Source organism: Mustela nigripes, chromosome 9 (genome assembly GCF_022355385.1).
Source record: "Mustela nigripes isolate SB6536 chromosome 9, MUSNIG.SB6536, whole genome shotgun sequence".
Lineage (NCBI taxonomy): Eukaryota > Metazoa > Chordata > Mammalia > Carnivora > Mustelidae > Mustela > Mustela nigripes.
The window spans coordinates 9605300-9621544 of record NC_081565.1 but is presented as its reverse complement, the minus strand read 5'-3'; the positions used below and the strand labels follow the sequence as shown (position 1 = coordinate 9621544).

Here is a 16245-nt window from a genome sequence, read left to right as displayed (position 1 = left end):
CCCTATCCTCTCCAACACTTACTGTTTCCTGTCTTATTAATTCTGGCCATTCTAACTGGTGTGAGGTGGTATCTTAGTGTGATTTTGATTTGAATCTCCCTAAAGGCTAGTGATGATGAACATTTTTTCATGCGTCTGTTAGCCATTTGTATGTCTTCTTTGGAGAAATGTCTGTTCATGTCTTCTCCCCATTTTTTGACGTAATTATTGTTTTTTGAGTGTGAGTTTGGGGAGTTCTCTATAGATCTTGGATATCAGCCATTTGTCTGTAGTGTCATTTGTGAATATTTTCTCCCATTCCGTGGGTTGCCTCTTTGTTTTGTTGACTATTTCCTTTTCTGTGCAGAAGGTTTTTATTTTGATGAAGTCTCAAAAGTTTTTTTTTTTTTAAAGATTTTATTTATTTATTTGACAGAGAGAAATCACAAGTAGATGGAGAGGCAGGCAGAGAGAGAGAGAGAGGGAAGCAGGCTCCCTGCTGAGCAGAGAGCCCGATGCGGGACTCGATCCCAGGATCCTGAGATCATGACCTGAGCCCAAGGCAGCGGCTCAACCCACTGAGCCATCCAGGTGCCCTCAAAAGTTGGTTTTTGCTTTAGTTTCCTTTGCCTTTGGAGATGTTTCTTGATAGAAATTGTGTCTGATGTCAAAGAGGTTATTACTGCCTATGTTCTTCTCTAGGATTTTGATAGATTCCTGCCTCATGTTGAGGTCTTTTATCCATTTATCTTTGTGAATGGTGTAAGAAAATGGTCAAGTTTCATTCTTCTATACATTGCTGTCCAATTTTCCCAGCACCATTTATTGAAGAGACTATCTTTTTTCCACTGGATTATTTTTCCTGCATTGTCGAAGATTAGTTGAGTTGCTGGTCCATATCTGGACTCTCTCTGTTCCACTGGTCTGTGTGTCTGTTTTTGTGCCAGTACCATGCTCTCTTGGTGATCACAGCTTTGTAGTAAAGCTTGAAATCAGGCAATGTGATGCCCCCAGCTTTTTCTTTTTCGATATTTCCTTAGCAATTGGGGTCTTTTCCGATTCCAAACAAATTTTAGGATTATTTGTTCCAGTACTTTGAAAAATGCCGGTGGAATTTTGATCGGGATGGCATTGAAAGTATAGGTGGTCTGGGCAGTATAAACATTTAACAGCGTTTATTGTTCCGATCCATGAGCATGAAATGCTTTTCCATCTTTTTATGTTTTTGAAGAAGACCACTCTTGAGTAAAAAGTCCTAAAGGAAGTAAGAGATTTGGGTGGAGAGCAAGTGTGAAGGTACAGAGGTGAAAGTATACCTGGCAAGTCTGAGAACACAGATGGAGCAGTAGGAAAGGGGGGCCAGTAGTAGAGAGATTATATGCCCTTGTTTGCATCTCTTAATCTTGATGACATATTATTAATAGTGCCCACTTTCACTCCTACCTAGTAGTGTCCTGGTTTGAATGGCAAATTATAAGGTCTTATGGTTATAGAGGTGAGATCAGAGAGGTAAGGAAGGTGGAGGCAGACGATGGAGAACTGAAAAAAGAAGCTTTTGGAGGATTTTTGGCACAAGCGTGATATGATTTAACTTGGGCTAATAGGATCATTCTGGCTGCTGTGTTGAGAGTAGAATAGGAGCAGGGACTGAAGCAAAATTAGGAGGCTGCTGCAATGATCCCAGGTGAGAGATACGGTACTGTGGACCAGGGTGGTAATTAACAATAGAAACGATGGTAAGTAGGTATATTCTGGATGTGTTTTGGAGGTGGAGTCATCAGGAGTTGATAATCGGTGTAAGAAAAAGAAGGAAGTTGAGAATGACGGAAAAGTTTTCTGCCTAAACAGTTGGAAAGATGGAATTACCATTGACTGAGATGGGGAAGCCTGGGATTTAAAGAGGTTTTTCTTGGGGGGAGTGGAGGGAGATGAGTGCAGTTTTGGACATGTTAAGTTTGAGATGCCAGTTAGACAACCCACAGGAGCTGTTGAGTGGGTAGTTGCAAATTTGGATCTGGCATTTAGGGGAAAGGTAAAGTCTGGAGATAACTAACTTGGGAGCTGTCAGCATTTTGATGGTTCTTAAGCCATGAGATGGAATGAGATTGCCTAGTGCTGGGTATAGATAGAAAAGAAAAGGTCTAAAGACTGGGTTTAAGGGTAGGGTACCCCAGTGTTTTGAAGTCAGGGAGATGAATGGGAAGTAACAAGTGAGACTGAGACTGACTGACAGGAGGCTGTGAGGGTGTAATGTCCCAAAGTCAAAGGAAGCGTTTCAAGGAGAGTGGTCAATCATGTTAGAGCCTTCTGTTAGGTCAAGAAGGGGAGAAATGATAATGTATCATTGGATTATAGTGTGCTTATTTGTTTGTATATATTTTTTTAAAAATTTATTTGAGAGAGAGCGGGGGAGAGGAACAGAGGGAGAGGGAGAGAGAAACTCAAGCAGAGCAGACTCTACACTAAGCATGTAGCCTGATGTGGGGCTCGATCTCACAACCCGGAGATGCCAACCTGGGCCCAAACCAAGAAATGGGCTCAAGAGGGGATCAGAGGAGAGAAGCTGGAGACAGTGATTATAGACACCTCATTCATACAATTTTCTTGTAAAGGGAGGGACAAAAAATGGAGGTGGAAGTTGAAGGGAAGACGTGACATAGAGAGTTTTCTTTCTCTCTTTTCTTTTTTTAAAGATGAAAAATAATAGCATGTTTATTTATTGGTGAGAATGATCCATAGAGAAAGAAATGTGGATGGGAGGGGGATAGGATAGTTGGGATCTCTACAGTAATGTTCTTAAGTAGATGTGAAGGGAAGAAATCCGCATCAAGTGAGGATTGGCTTTAACCTAGAGAAGGGTAGTTCATTCAAAGTAAAGAAAAAAGTAGAGCACAAGTGTGTGTGTGTGTGTGTGTGTGTGTGTGTGTGTGTGTACACACACACGTTTATATACTTGTAGTTATTTACAGTTTACTTGCTCCTGGCTTCGTAGTTGACTAAGCTTTGCAATGACAGAGGCTGTCTCTGTTTTGTTCTGTCTGTGCTGTTAGGGAAGACATTCAGAAAATATTTGTTGACTTGAATTAAATTGGAGAAGATAGGGACACCTGGGTGGCTCAGTGGGTTAAGCCTCTGCCTTTGGCTTGGGTCATGATCCCAGGGTCCTGAGATCGAGTCCCACATTGGGCTCTCTGCTCAGCAGGGAGCCTACTTCCTCCCTCTTTCTCTGCCTGCTTCTCTACCTACTTGTGATCTCTGTCTGTCAAATAAATTAGTAAGTCCGTAAATAAATAAATAAATAGGAGAAGATAGCTTTTAACAGCCTTTCCAAATCTAAGATTCTGGTTTGATGTTAAGATCATAGAGGACGGGCGTCTGGGTGGCTCAGTTGGTTAAGCATCCAACTTTTGATTTGGGCTCAGGTCTTGATCTCAGTGTTGTGAGATCAAGCCCCCCACCAGGTTCTGCCCTTAGTGCGGAGTCTGCTTTTCTCTCTTCCTCTGTCCCTCCCCCTGCTAGTGCTCTCTCTCAAAATAAGCAAATAAATAAGTAAAGTCTTTAAAAAAAATAACAGAGGAAATAAAGAATTTAAGCTCAGCTAAGAGGTAAGGTTTGGAGACCCCTGTATTTTAAATGGTATTTGAGCATAAACTCAGGTGAAATAGATGTAACTAGAAGCCAGATGAAGTTCTGTAAAACCAGTAGATAAAAGGAACTTTAAGGAGTCAGTTATTAACAGAACTGGAAGTTAAGGTAGATGTGACTGACAAAATGTTTAGATTAGTCAATTGAGAGCAAGGGCTGCTTTGGAACCAGAACTGAGTCATTGTGAATTTTGATGTAGCTGCTTGCTAGGTATGTCAACACTTTTCTCAACTGTTAAATGAAGTTAATGAGCACAGTCATCTTAGGGTTATAAGGATTCAGTGAGGAAAAAAATAGCAGTGCCTGGCATGATGAAGTTCTAAATAAATGTTAGCTTGGTGTGAGTATTGTTAGTGTTAGTTCAGTATTGATATTGTCATTGTTACTTTTCAGGAAACTAACTTATTTGCAAATGTTTGTACTTTGCTGCTGTGTTCAGTATGGTGAAATTTCCCCACTTTTAGTTATTATGCCTACATTTTATTTAAGCTGTTTCCCAGTAGCTATAATGATTGTGTTATAATGGTGTCTCAGAAGGGCAGAACACCTTCATAGACTTTGCCTTTTACGTTCTCAAACCCTCTTCTCCAACTGTTGTTTTTAAGGAGTGCCTGTTATTTGTGTGTGGGAGTATTATTATTATTTTTTAAGACTTTATTTATTTATTTGACAGAGAGAGAGATCATAAATAGGCAGAGAGGCAGGCAGAGAGAGGGAGAAGCAGGCTCCCTGCTGAGCAGAGAGCCCAATGTGGGGCTCGATCCCAGGACCCTGAGATCTTGACCTGAGCCGAAGGCAGAGGCTTAACCCACTGAGCCACTCAGGTGCCCTGTGTGGTGGTATTATTTTATCAAAATGTATGAGCCAGTAGACTTGGGGCTACCTGAATTGAGTTCATTTAACATGTTTGAGCTCTTACCTGCCATTAGCTATGTTAGGACACAAAGGTGAATTCTTTCCTTCAGCGTTTACAGTCTAGATAGAGATACAATATCATTATACTTTGGCATGTGCTACATGTATAAAATGGTACTTAGAACATGAATTTAATTTAGGTAAAATGTGGATGAAAATACAGGTCAGAGTTAATTTATATTTTTAATCTCTTGGATTTTACCCAGTGGTTTACTGACAGTTTTTTTTTAGGGGATGGGGAGAGAAAGAGGGAGAGCAAGAATTTTAAACAGGTTCCACACCCAGCGTGGAGTTGGACACAGGGCTGAATCTCACAATCCTGAGATCATGACATAAGGTGAAATCAAGAGTCAGATACTGGGGGCACCTGGGTGCTCAGTCAGTTGGGCATCTGCCGCCTTCGGCTCAGGTCATGATCTCAGGGTCCTGGGATTGAGCCCTGCATCCTGGCTTCCTGCTCAGTGGGGAACCTGCTTCTCTCTCTCCTTTTGCCTCTCCCCCTGCTTGTGCTCTCTCTCTCTGTCAAGTAAATAAATAAATAAAATCTTAAAAAAAAAAAAAGAGAGAGAGAGAGACACTTAACTGACTGAACCACCCAGGCATCCCTGTATAATCATGTGTTTTAAAGTATTATTTTGTGGGGTAAGTTTTTACCTGTTTTTTTGGCAACACTCAATCAAGACAAACTAATTATAGAAAGAAAAGCATTAAAGCATATAATTTTTGAACTTGATGAAAGGAAAAAAATGCTTAACAAGTTTTGTCTAGATTTATTAAAAATATTTTTGAAGATGTTTGGGACTATTAAAGGGTTTAGATTAGGTGGAGCATTACTTTCATGTGTTAATTTTTTAAGTGAACCTATATTTGAAGGTTTTAATTTCTAAATTGTATAAATTGGTTGATATTTTGCTGCGTCATTGGAAACATTTTATATGTTCTATCTTGAACAATATTTCGGTTATAATTAGACTGTGAGCTCCTTGAGATTAGGGAACCTGGCTAGGCTCCAGCCAAGCCCAGTAATATGTTTGTTGAATTAAGTTGTAGTAAAAAAGCAAGAAAGGCACAGTTTGAGAATTTCCAAAACAAAAAAATTCTTTTTAAGATTTTATTTATTTATTTGACAGACAGAGATCACAGGCAGGTAGAGAGGCAGGCAGAGAGAGAGGAAGGGAAGCCTGCTCCCTGCTGAGCAGAGAGCCCAATGTGGGGCTCGAACCCAGGACCCTGGGATCATGACCCGAGCTGAAGGCAGAGGCTTTAACCCACTGAGACACCCAGGCGCCCCTTCCAAAATATTTTTATCTATTTTTTCATTATGAAGAATTTCTGACATAACTGAAATTATTGAAGAGTAGTATAATGGTTATTATCTACCCTCTACCCAGATTCAACAGTTGCTTGCATTTTGCTGCATTTTAAAAGTCTCATTTTTTGGCTGAACCATGTATAAGTAAGTTGCAGATCCTAACACTTCTTCTACATACTTGAGCATAAAAATACGATATTCTTCTAGGTAACCACAGGATTTTTGAGTCATTCTTGTAGAGATCAGGGTAATAATAATGGTGTACTAGCTCTGTCATCTCTCACTTGTATGGTCCTTGGCAAATTACTTCATATCCCTGAGCCTCAGTTTCCTTAGCTGCAGAGCACTTATCTCAGAGGAATATTATGAAGATGAAGTGTGTAAAGGCACCATTTTCAGTATTTTCCCATACAGTACTCAACTGTGGTGAATTAATACCACACCCGCCCTTATTCCCAGAGTTGGAAACTTTTACCTTTTTTGCCCCCTCATTTGTTGTTCAAAAATCTTACATTTCTATCTTGTAACATTTCTCAAACCTGTCCTGTTCTTTCGATTGCCACCACATTTCTTGCCTGTCAATAATTTTAGTCTCTCTTCTGGTCCCATACTCACCTCCTCATCCTTTCCTTAAGGCTGCTAGAGTTTATGCTCCCAAATAAAAATTTAATCTTACTCATTTCCCGTTTAAAACTTTCCCCATCACCTACAGTGTAAGGTCCAAGTTTCTTAACTCTGTCTCCTATGTACCTTCTGTCTCCACAGCCTTATCTCTCATTATGCACATTCCCTCCCTTCCCCCACCTCACTGAACACACAGACACCATCCCCCAAACGGTAGCAAGCCGTGGGTAGCTGTCTAAATTGTACTCTTTGTTACATACCTCTGTGCCTTTGCTTGGTTGACTCCCCATGTCTAGAATTCTACCCTACCCACCATCTTCTTTATCTCTGGCAAATACTCATTTTCTCAAACCCCTCCCCAGCTTGCCTTTTAAGACTAGGTGCCATACAGGTTCCTTCTCTTCCCCCTCCATCTACATTGTACAGTCTTCTAGCATCATACCCGTAACATTTTTGGACAGCCATTTGCTTGCATGTCTGCTTCATTCTGCTAGGTTAGAAAGTCCTTAAGGATACACAGGTTTTATCCCTTTTTTTATTCCTAGTACCTAATATGTTGCTTGTACCAGGGATAAAATAAAGATAGATATGGAGTCTGTATTTTATGGGTGAAAAAAATCTGAGGTTCAGAGAATATTCTTTATGTGCCCAAAGTAACAGAACTAATTAATGAAACATTCAGATCTTTAAGAGCCCATTTCATTATTGTTGCCATTAATTGTAATACTTAATAGTTCTTCGTCTGTGTACTTAGAGGCCCCTAGAGGATGTTAGAGTTCCCACATGGAAGTCTGTAAAGTCATATATGAATTTTCGGTAAATTGAATTAATACGATTATATACTGTATGTCACCGATTTTTCTTAATGTACCCACATGGCTTTGTTATTATCTTAACAGATCATTTTAGTGGACATACTTACATCTTTAAAAAAAATTTTTTTTTATTTACTTGAGAGAGAGATGGGGAGGAGCAGAGGGAGAGGGGTGAGCAGACCCCCACACTGAGGACACAGCCTGTCACGGGGCTTGATCCCATGACCTGAGCTGAAATCAAGAGTTGGATGCTCAGTTGGCTGAGCCACCTAGGCGCCCATGCTTTTATCTTTTGAGAGGAGAGAAGTATGAGGGCCTTCGTGATACGGGTGATTTGGAATAAAGACTTGACATAGTTTGCTAGGAAATTGATAAGGTATAAAAAAGTTGTTTTTTTTTTTAAAGATGTATGTATTTTAGAGAGAGAGAGAGCACAGTTGAAAGGAGGGAGAGGGAGTTGCAAGCAGACTCTGAGCTGAGTATTGAGTCTGACTTGGGGCTCCGTCGCATGATCCTGATATCATGATTTGAGCCAAAACCAAGAGCTGGGTGCTCAACTGACAGCACCACCCAAGTGCCCCAAGAAAGTGGTTTTGAAAGCAGTAAGATTCAGGTTAGGTGGTAAAATCTATGTTCTTAGTCTTCAGTAGTTCATTAAAATAAGAAACTTTAAAAATATCTAAAAACAGGAGTGCCTGGGTGGCCCAGTCAGTTAAGCATTTGCCTTCAGCTCAGATCCTGTTGGACCTCTTAAAAAAAAAAAAAAAAAGTGTGGTCTGGCAGGCATTCTAGGTTCACAGGTATAGCTTAAATAACAATGCTTAAAATATGTGTGCTATTTCTATCAGTTTGTTTAACTACTAGGTAAACAAGATTTGTGTGATTTCATTCATTCCTTTGGCAAATATTTTTTCCATTCTTGCTATGAATCAGATGCTCTGCTCAGTGCTGAAATTGCAGCTGTGAGTAAATAAAACAGAGAAGCCATACTCCTCCCTGGTGGCCCTTACCCTTTTTTTTTTTTTTTTTTTTTAAGATTTTATTTATTTGACAGACAGAGGTCACAAGTAGGCAGAGAGGCAGGCAGAGAGAGAGAGAGGAGGAAGCAGGCTCCTTGCTGAGCAGAGAGCCTGATGTGGGGCTCGATCCCAGGACCCTGAGATCATGACCTGAGCCGAAGGCAGAGGCTTTAACCCACTGAGCCACCCAGGCACCCCTGGCCCTTACCTTTTAGTGTGGGAGCCATTCTTTAACCATAGTGAACATGCAAGTAGGTATCTGTAGTATAATGCTAGACAGAGGCAAGTACTTTTTAAAAAGGCCAGAAAAGGGAATAGGAAGTGATAGTTTCTATTTTAGGAGTTACCTGAGAAGGCCTTTCTAAGTAGCCATTTGAACAGAGAGACCTGAGTTAAGTAAGGGTACTTGCCATGCAAAGATACCTGGAGGAACAGCCTTCCAGACAAAGGGATCATCAGATGCAAGAAGCTTTGAGGAAGCGGCATGCTTGGCCTCTTAAGCAAGGAAGCCAGTGTGTCTGGAGCTCTGTGAGCAAGGGTAGAATGGTAGGAGATGAGGTTGGAGAAGTAGCCAGGGGCAGATCATGTAGGACCTTTAGATTTCATTCTAAATGTAATATAAACCTTTGAATGGTTTCTAGTAAGGAAATAAGGTGATCTAACTTAAGTTTAAAGGGTACTCTACGCTATGTAGAGAACACTCAAGTAGTACAAGAAAGGAAGCAGGGCGATCAGTTATGAAGTGGTTATAGACCTTTGGATGAGAGAGGATGATGAACGTGGTGGTGAGAAGTAGATTGGAGATGTATTTTGAAGATCAAGTCAACAGGTTAAGTTGACTGATGGCAGTGTAAAAGGGAGCAGTCAAAGAAACTCTAGTGCTAATAAATAGATACTAGACTTGAAGGAAATACACAAATTTTTACTGTGGCTGTCTCTGAGCAGTGGCCTTCTTACTAGGAGCTTTTTTTTCCCCCCCTTATCTGTATTTACCAGTTTTTCTATCTTGAACCTGTAATGCTTCTGCAAAAAATATATAGATTATTTTAAAATTAGAGTTAGTCATAGTACTAAATGTACCCTAATTCTTAATGTATTCTCTTATCCCTTTTGATTTTGGAAAAATAGTCTAAGTTTTTAAACATTTTTACTCTTAGTGATCAGCCTTTGTACCTTCTCCACATTTGAAGATGGTGAAGCTGGATATTCACACCTTGGCCCATCACCTTAAGCAGGAACGCTTATATGTGAACTCTGAGAAACAGCTCATTCAGAGGCTCAATGCAGATGTCCTTAAGACAGCTGAAAAGTTGTATCGTACAGCATGGATTGCTAAGCAGCAGAGAATTAATTTGGATCGGCTTATCATAACCAGGTAAAAAAACTGGTTTTGAGATGTTTAATTTTTTCTGTGCTAACTATAAATAAATGAATCTATTTCCAACAAAGTGTATGCTTTCAGATAGTTTGAATCAACATTAAGGTGAGTCTTTGCCTATTTTGTCTGTTAATTAAGGCCTTTTTAGAGAATTATAACTTAAGCATTAATATTTTGTACCACACCACTTAATTTGTATCTTTGTATGATAACCTTTTATTTTGCTGAGAGTAAATTATCTTGTGTTTTTTTCTAAGTAGGCTCCATACCCAATGTGGGGCTTGAACTCATGACCCTGAGATCAAGAGTCACATGCTCTACCCACGAACCAGCCAGGCGCCCCTCTACTTTTCTATGATTATTATTATATTAAGATTAAAAAATTTTTTTGAGTAATCTCTATACCCAGCATGGGGCTCAAACAACCCTGAGATCAAGGGTCATATGCTGCACCAGTTCAGCCAGTCAGGCACCCCTTTTCTCCTGGTATTATTTAATATACAATTGGCCCTTAAACACTGATTTGACCCTGTGGGTCCACTTATACAGGGATTTTTTCGATAGAATACTATAAATGTATTTTTCTCTTATGATTTTCTTAATATTTTCTTTTGTCTAGCATACTTTATTGTAAGAATACTGTATATAATACATATATGAAATATGTGTTAATCGAGTATATTATCTGTAAGGCTTCTGGTCAACAGAAGTCTATTAGCAGTTAAATGTTTGGGGAGTCAAAAGTTATGCAAGGATTTTCCACTGCATAGGCAGGTCAGTGCGCCTAATCCCCACATTGTTCAAGGGTCAACTGTGTGTATTTCCATGTTTTGATTCTGTATATCTTCCTGTATATCTACCTCTCGCTTTTAGAAACCTCTTTTTCACTGTGTTAATATCTTATTCTGTTGCTTCAGGAACCAGTTTTTAGCTCTAAGAAGAGTGGTGGTGAGGTATAAATTTGAGAAAACGAGGCAGATGCAGAGAAGTATGATTCCATTTATGTGAAGCTGAAAAAAAGCAGGGCTGATCTTTCCTAACAGAAGTCGGAATAATGGTTATTTTTTTATATTTTTCATTGAGCCTGATGAACTAGGAGGAATTTGTCCTCCTTTGTACTTTTCGGTTTTCTCCTTTCTTCGCATGTTCAGGTGTTGGTCGGCTGAAAGATTCGAGCAGTTCGGAATGATCTCATTACCAGGACTATAATCAGTCTACATTTCCATGTTTCAGTGGTACCGTATTATTGTTATTGATTTTTATTGTTTTGCTTGTTTGCTCATTTTTTAGTGCTGAAGCTTCCCCTGCTGAATGTTGCCAACATGCCAAGATTTTGGAAGATACACAGTTTGTTGATGGATACAAGCAATTGGGATTTCAGGAGACTGCTTATGGAGAATTCTTGAGTCGATTAAGGGAAAATCCTCGTCTTATTGCCTCCTCTTTGGTTGCTGGGGAGAAGCTGAATCAGGAGAACACACAAAGTGTTATATACACAGTTTTTACCTCCCTTTATGGCAACTGCATCATGCAAGAAGATGAAAGCTACCTCCTTCAGGTTTTGAGATACTTGATTGAATTTGAACTTAAAGAAAGTGACAACCCCAGGAGACTTTTGAGGAGAGGAACCTGTGCCTTCAGCATCTTATTTAAACTTTTTTCTGAAGGACTGTTTTCCGCCAAACTTTTCCTCACAGCCACTTTACATGAGCCAATCATGCAGTTGCTTGTTGAAGATGAAGACCACCTGGAGACAGATCCAAACAAGCTGATCGATAGGTTCTCCCCATTACAACAGGAAAAGCTCTTTGGAGAGAAAGGCTCAGAGAGATTCAGGCAAAAGGTTCAAGAGATGGTAGATTCCAATGAGGCCAAACTGGTGGCTCTGGTGAACAAGTTTATTGGTTATCTCAAACAGAACACGTACTGCTTTCCACATAGTTTGAGGTGGATTGTGTCACAGATGTACAAAACCCTCTCCTGTGTAGACAGACTGGAAGTTGGGGAGGTCAGGGCAATGTGTACTGATCTCCTCTTGGCCTGCTTCATTTGTCCCGCAGTTGTCAATCCAGAACAGTATGGAATAATTTCTGATGCTCCTATTAATGAGGTAGCAAGATTTAATCTGATGCAGGTACGCTTTTTAATGTGGCATTCAGTTGAAAGTTGGTTGAATGAGTAGTGGGGTGTGAACAAAATACGATGGCAATATGTTTACATTCTTACTATTCTGTTTCCTCAAACTGGCTTAAATATTTCTTTCTTTCTTTTTTTTTTTTTTTAAAGATTTTAATTTATTTATTTGACAGTGACACAGCATGAGAGGGAACACAGGGGGGCAGTGGGAGAGGGAGAAGCAGGCTTCCCGCCGAGCAGGGATCCTGATGTGGGGCTCTGTTCCCAGGACCCTGGGATCATGACCTGAGCAGAAGGCAGGCACTTAACGACTGAGCCCACCCAGGTGCCCCTAAATATTTGCTTCTTAAGAAATAAAAGCAGTGGGGCGCCTGAGTGGCTCAGTGGTTGAGCCGCTGCCTTCGGCTCAGGTCATGATCTCAGGTTCCTGGGATCGAGTCCCGCATCCGGCTCTCTGCTCAGCGGGGAGCTTGCTTCCCTCTCTCTCTCTCTGCCTGCCTCTCCGTCTACTTGTGATTTCTCTCTGTCGAATAAATAAATAAAATCTTAAAAAAAAAAAAAAGAAAAAAAAAAAAAAAGAAATAAAAGCAGTTGCGGGGCACCTAGGTGGCTCAGTCAGTTGAGTGTCCCACTCTTGGTTTCAGCTCAGGTCGTGATCTCAGGGTTGTAGGATGGAGCCCTGCCTCTGTCTCCACGGTCTAATTCCACTCTCAGCGGGGCATCTGCTTGAGAGTCTCTTCCTTTGCCCTCCCCCCACCCCCTTGTGCACACACACACACACACACACACTCTCTCTCACTCTCTCTTTCTCTCTCTGAAATAAATTTAAAAAAATAAAGAAAAGCAGTTAAATTGGGATTAAAAATACCATTGTCATAAAATATTAGTTTTGGGGGCACCTGTTTCAGTCTGGTAAGCATCTGCCTTTGGCTCAGGTCGTGATCCCTCAGGGTTCTGGGATCAAGCCCCGCATTGGACTTTCTGCTCTGCAGGGAGCCTGCTTCTCCCTGTCCCTCTGCCTGCTACTCTACCTGCTTATGCTTGCTCTCTCTTTCTCTCTCTCTCTCTGTGTCAAACAAATACAGTCCTAAAAAATATATTTTGTTAGTTTTTCCTGTGTAAACATTTATTTATTTATTTTAAAGAGAAAGGGAGAGTGAGGGGAGGGGCAGGAGAAGGAGAGAAATCCTCGAGCAGACTCCCCACTGAGCTTGGATCCCAATATGGGGCCTGATCCCAGGACTCTGAGATCATTACCTGAGCCAAAACCACGAGTCAGACTCCTAACCGACTGAGCCATCCAAGTGCCCCTTGTGTTAGTTTTTACTCTTTTCTTTTTTTTAGTTGAGAAACAGTGTGTGAGAGCACAAGTTGGGGGAGGAACAGAAGAAGAGGGAGAAGCAGACTTCCTGCGGAGCAGGGAGCCTGCTGTGGGGCTTTATCCTGGGACTCTGAGGGCAGACACTTAACCAACTTAACTACCCAGGCACCCCTAGTTGATTAGATTTTCTAGAACAGGGCCACCATCTCTTTACCATGATTTCAAAACCAGGGTGATTGGAAATATTTATGCATTATCTTTTATACATTGTTTGGTAGCAAAACATGACCTAAACTAACATGAGACTGTTTATCACTGCTAGTTATTCCTTTTAGGGCTAATGAATACTCAGGTTTTGCTGCAGAAATGGTGAATACATTTGATTACAGGATGCTTCCCTTAATACTGCCAATGTTATATGTGTGCACGATTCGACCTTTCTAAAATCTTTAAATTTTGAAATTGAAATTTTTCTGGTCCTCAGAGTTCCAGAAAGAGGAGTTTTGGATTTATGTTAGCAGTTTTTTCCCCTTTATCATGAGAACTACTGAAATCTTGTTATTTATTTATTTATTCATTTATTTATTTTTGAGAGGGGGGGAGGGGCGGAGGGAGGGGGCGAGAAAGAGAATCCTAAGCATGCTCCATGCCCAGTGTAGAGCCTGACATAGGGCTGGATCTCACAACCCTGAGATATGAACTAAGCCGAAATCAAGAGTCAGATGCTTAACTGACTAAGCCACTCATGCACCTCCATGTTATTATTTCTTTTTTCTTTTTTGAAGATTTTATTTATTTTTATTTGAGAGAGAGCATGAGAGGGGAGAAGGCCAGAGGGAAAAACAGACTCCGCACAGTTTGAAGCCCAATGCGAGACTCGATCCTGGGACTTTGGAATTATGACCTGAGCCAAAGGCAGTCCCCCAACCTACTGAGCCACCCAGGTGCCCCATGTTATTATTTCTTAAGGGAATCTTTTAATCATATCCTGTCCCCCAGAAATACTATGAAGAAAAAACTGAGTTTATTTAGAACATATCTTTGGATGATTTTTTTTTTAACGACAAGCTTTTTTTTCCCATGGTCATTTCTGTTATGTTATGTTTAGCAATTAACTATATAAAAATCCCTGAAGTAAAACTAAAAGATTTTTATCATCTTTGAAACACTAAATTTATTCTTAATATAGTGTAGTTCTAGGTTTTTATTTTTATCATTCTAGTAGAGATTGAATCACTTATTGTGAAAATGAGTAAAAAAGGGAATTATACCAGATATTAAGATGATACTGTATGGTATTAGCTTCCCCCAAAGTGTCTTTAAAGAGAGTAGATTAGGGTCGCCTGGGTGGCTCAGATGATAAGTATCCAACTCTTAATTTTGGCTCAGGTCAGTATCTTAGGTTTATCAGATGGAGCCCCATGTTGGGCTCCATGCTGAGTGGGGAGTCTGCATGAGATTCTCTCTCTCCCTCTGTCCCTTCTGCCTCCTCTGCAATAAATAAATAAATAAATCATAAGGAAAAAAGTAAGAGTAAATTAACAGTTCTCTTTTACCAGTAGGGAACCTGCTGTGTGAATTAACATTTACTTTCCAAGCAGCTCTGTTCAGTAGGATTTTTTAAATCTAGAAAAAAAATTCTACCTTAAGTATTTTGTGAACTCTAAAGGGAAATGTACTTAATAGTAACTTCATTTAGATAATTTGAATCAAGTTTTGCAAGTGAATTTTAAAATATCTAAATGTATGAAAAGTATAATATCATAAACAAAGGTGTTTTATTTTTATTTTATATCGTCAATGTAATGTTAAAGTAAAATTTTCTATTGTCTATGACTCTTCATCTAAATATAGTAAAAGCTGATGTAGAGAAGATACACATTTAATTTGGGACCCTACTTTGCATGCCTGGTCAGATGGTATAACTATTATTATGAAACAGCTTTTTAGACTAGAATGAAAGCACTTTCATAGAGAACGATTTCTAAGTATCTATAGCCCACGTCTCCCGACCACTGCTTTGGGTTGCAGGTTGGCCGCCTTTTGCAGCAGTTGGCAATGACCGGCTCTGAAGAAGGAGATCCCCGGACAAAGAGCAGCCTTGGAAAATTTGATAAAGTAAGAATACTATCTTATGAGAAATACTGTTTATAGAAAATATTCCCAAAGTATTAGTTAACTTAACTGTTGTCTTTATTAAGTCTTGTCCTTTAATTTATTGAGAATAAACTATTCTTTTCAGTTATGCTTAGTATAGCTATAGAGAATACAGTGTTGGATTAGTAGCATTTAAAGGAAGATGTCAGTAAAGATTACTAATTCTTACTTGTTAAACTGTTGAGGAGATGTCACTGTAATGAGAGCCAAAGAGCTATTAAGATTATTTTATTTTAAAAATTTGATAAGGAGCCTGGCTTGCTCAGTTGGTAGAACACGCAATTCTTGATCTTGGGGTTAGAGTTCCAGCCCCACGTAGGATGCAGAGATTACTTTAAATATTTTATTTATTCATTTATTTATTTTAGAGAGAGGGAGCGTGCACATGCAGGCAGAGGGAGGAGCAGAGAGAGGGGGAGGAGGAAAGAATTTCAAGCAGACTCCATGCTAAGTGCAGAGCCCCACATGGTGCTCAATCCTGTGACCTCAAGATCCTTACCAGAGCAGAAATGAGGAGTCCGATGAGCTGCCCATGTTTCCTGGGTGTAGAGATTACTTTTAAAAAAAAAAAAAGTCTTAAATAAATAAGGTTGCTCATTTGGTTGAGTGTCTGACTCTTGGATTCTGTTTGGATCATGGTCTTAGGGTCCTGAGATTGGCCCAGGTCAGGCTCTGCACTCAGCTGGGAATCTGCTTTAGATTCTTTCTTTGTTTCTCTCCTCTGTCCCTCCCCACTGAGTGCGTGTGTGCTCGTGCATACACTCGCTCTCTCTAAAATGGATGAATAAATCTTTAAATAAATAGATAGCTTAGTTTAAAAAAAGCACTAAAGCAAATCAGTAATAATTATATAATTTTAAGTGTATTTCATAAATATGTTTTATGGCATTATTCAGTTAAATTAGATTTTAATCATATTTGAGTAGTTTGTATATTCAGCCTTA

The 16245-nt window shown here is 39.8% G+C and overlaps 1 protein-coding gene across 6 annotated transcripts in view; it reads left to right on the top strand.

Moving 5' to 3' along the window:
* GAPVD1 (GTPase activating protein and VPS9 domains 1) overlaps window positions 1–16245 on the top strand; it is a 77988-nt gene that overhangs the window by 22348 nt on the left and 39395 nt on the right. For all 6 annotated transcript variants that reach the window (XM_059410807.1, XM_059410811.1, XM_059410808.1 and 3 more), the window contains exons 2-4: window positions 9467–9684; window positions 10978–11821; window positions 15176–15262. In XM_059410807.1, the coding sequence (XP_059266790.1) occupies window positions 9500–9684; window positions 10978–11821; window positions 15176–15262 (1116 nt within the window). In that variant the 5' untranslated portion in view covers window positions 9467–9499. The remainder of the gene's footprint in view (window positions 1–9466; window positions 9685–10977; window positions 11822–15175; window positions 15263–16245) is intronic.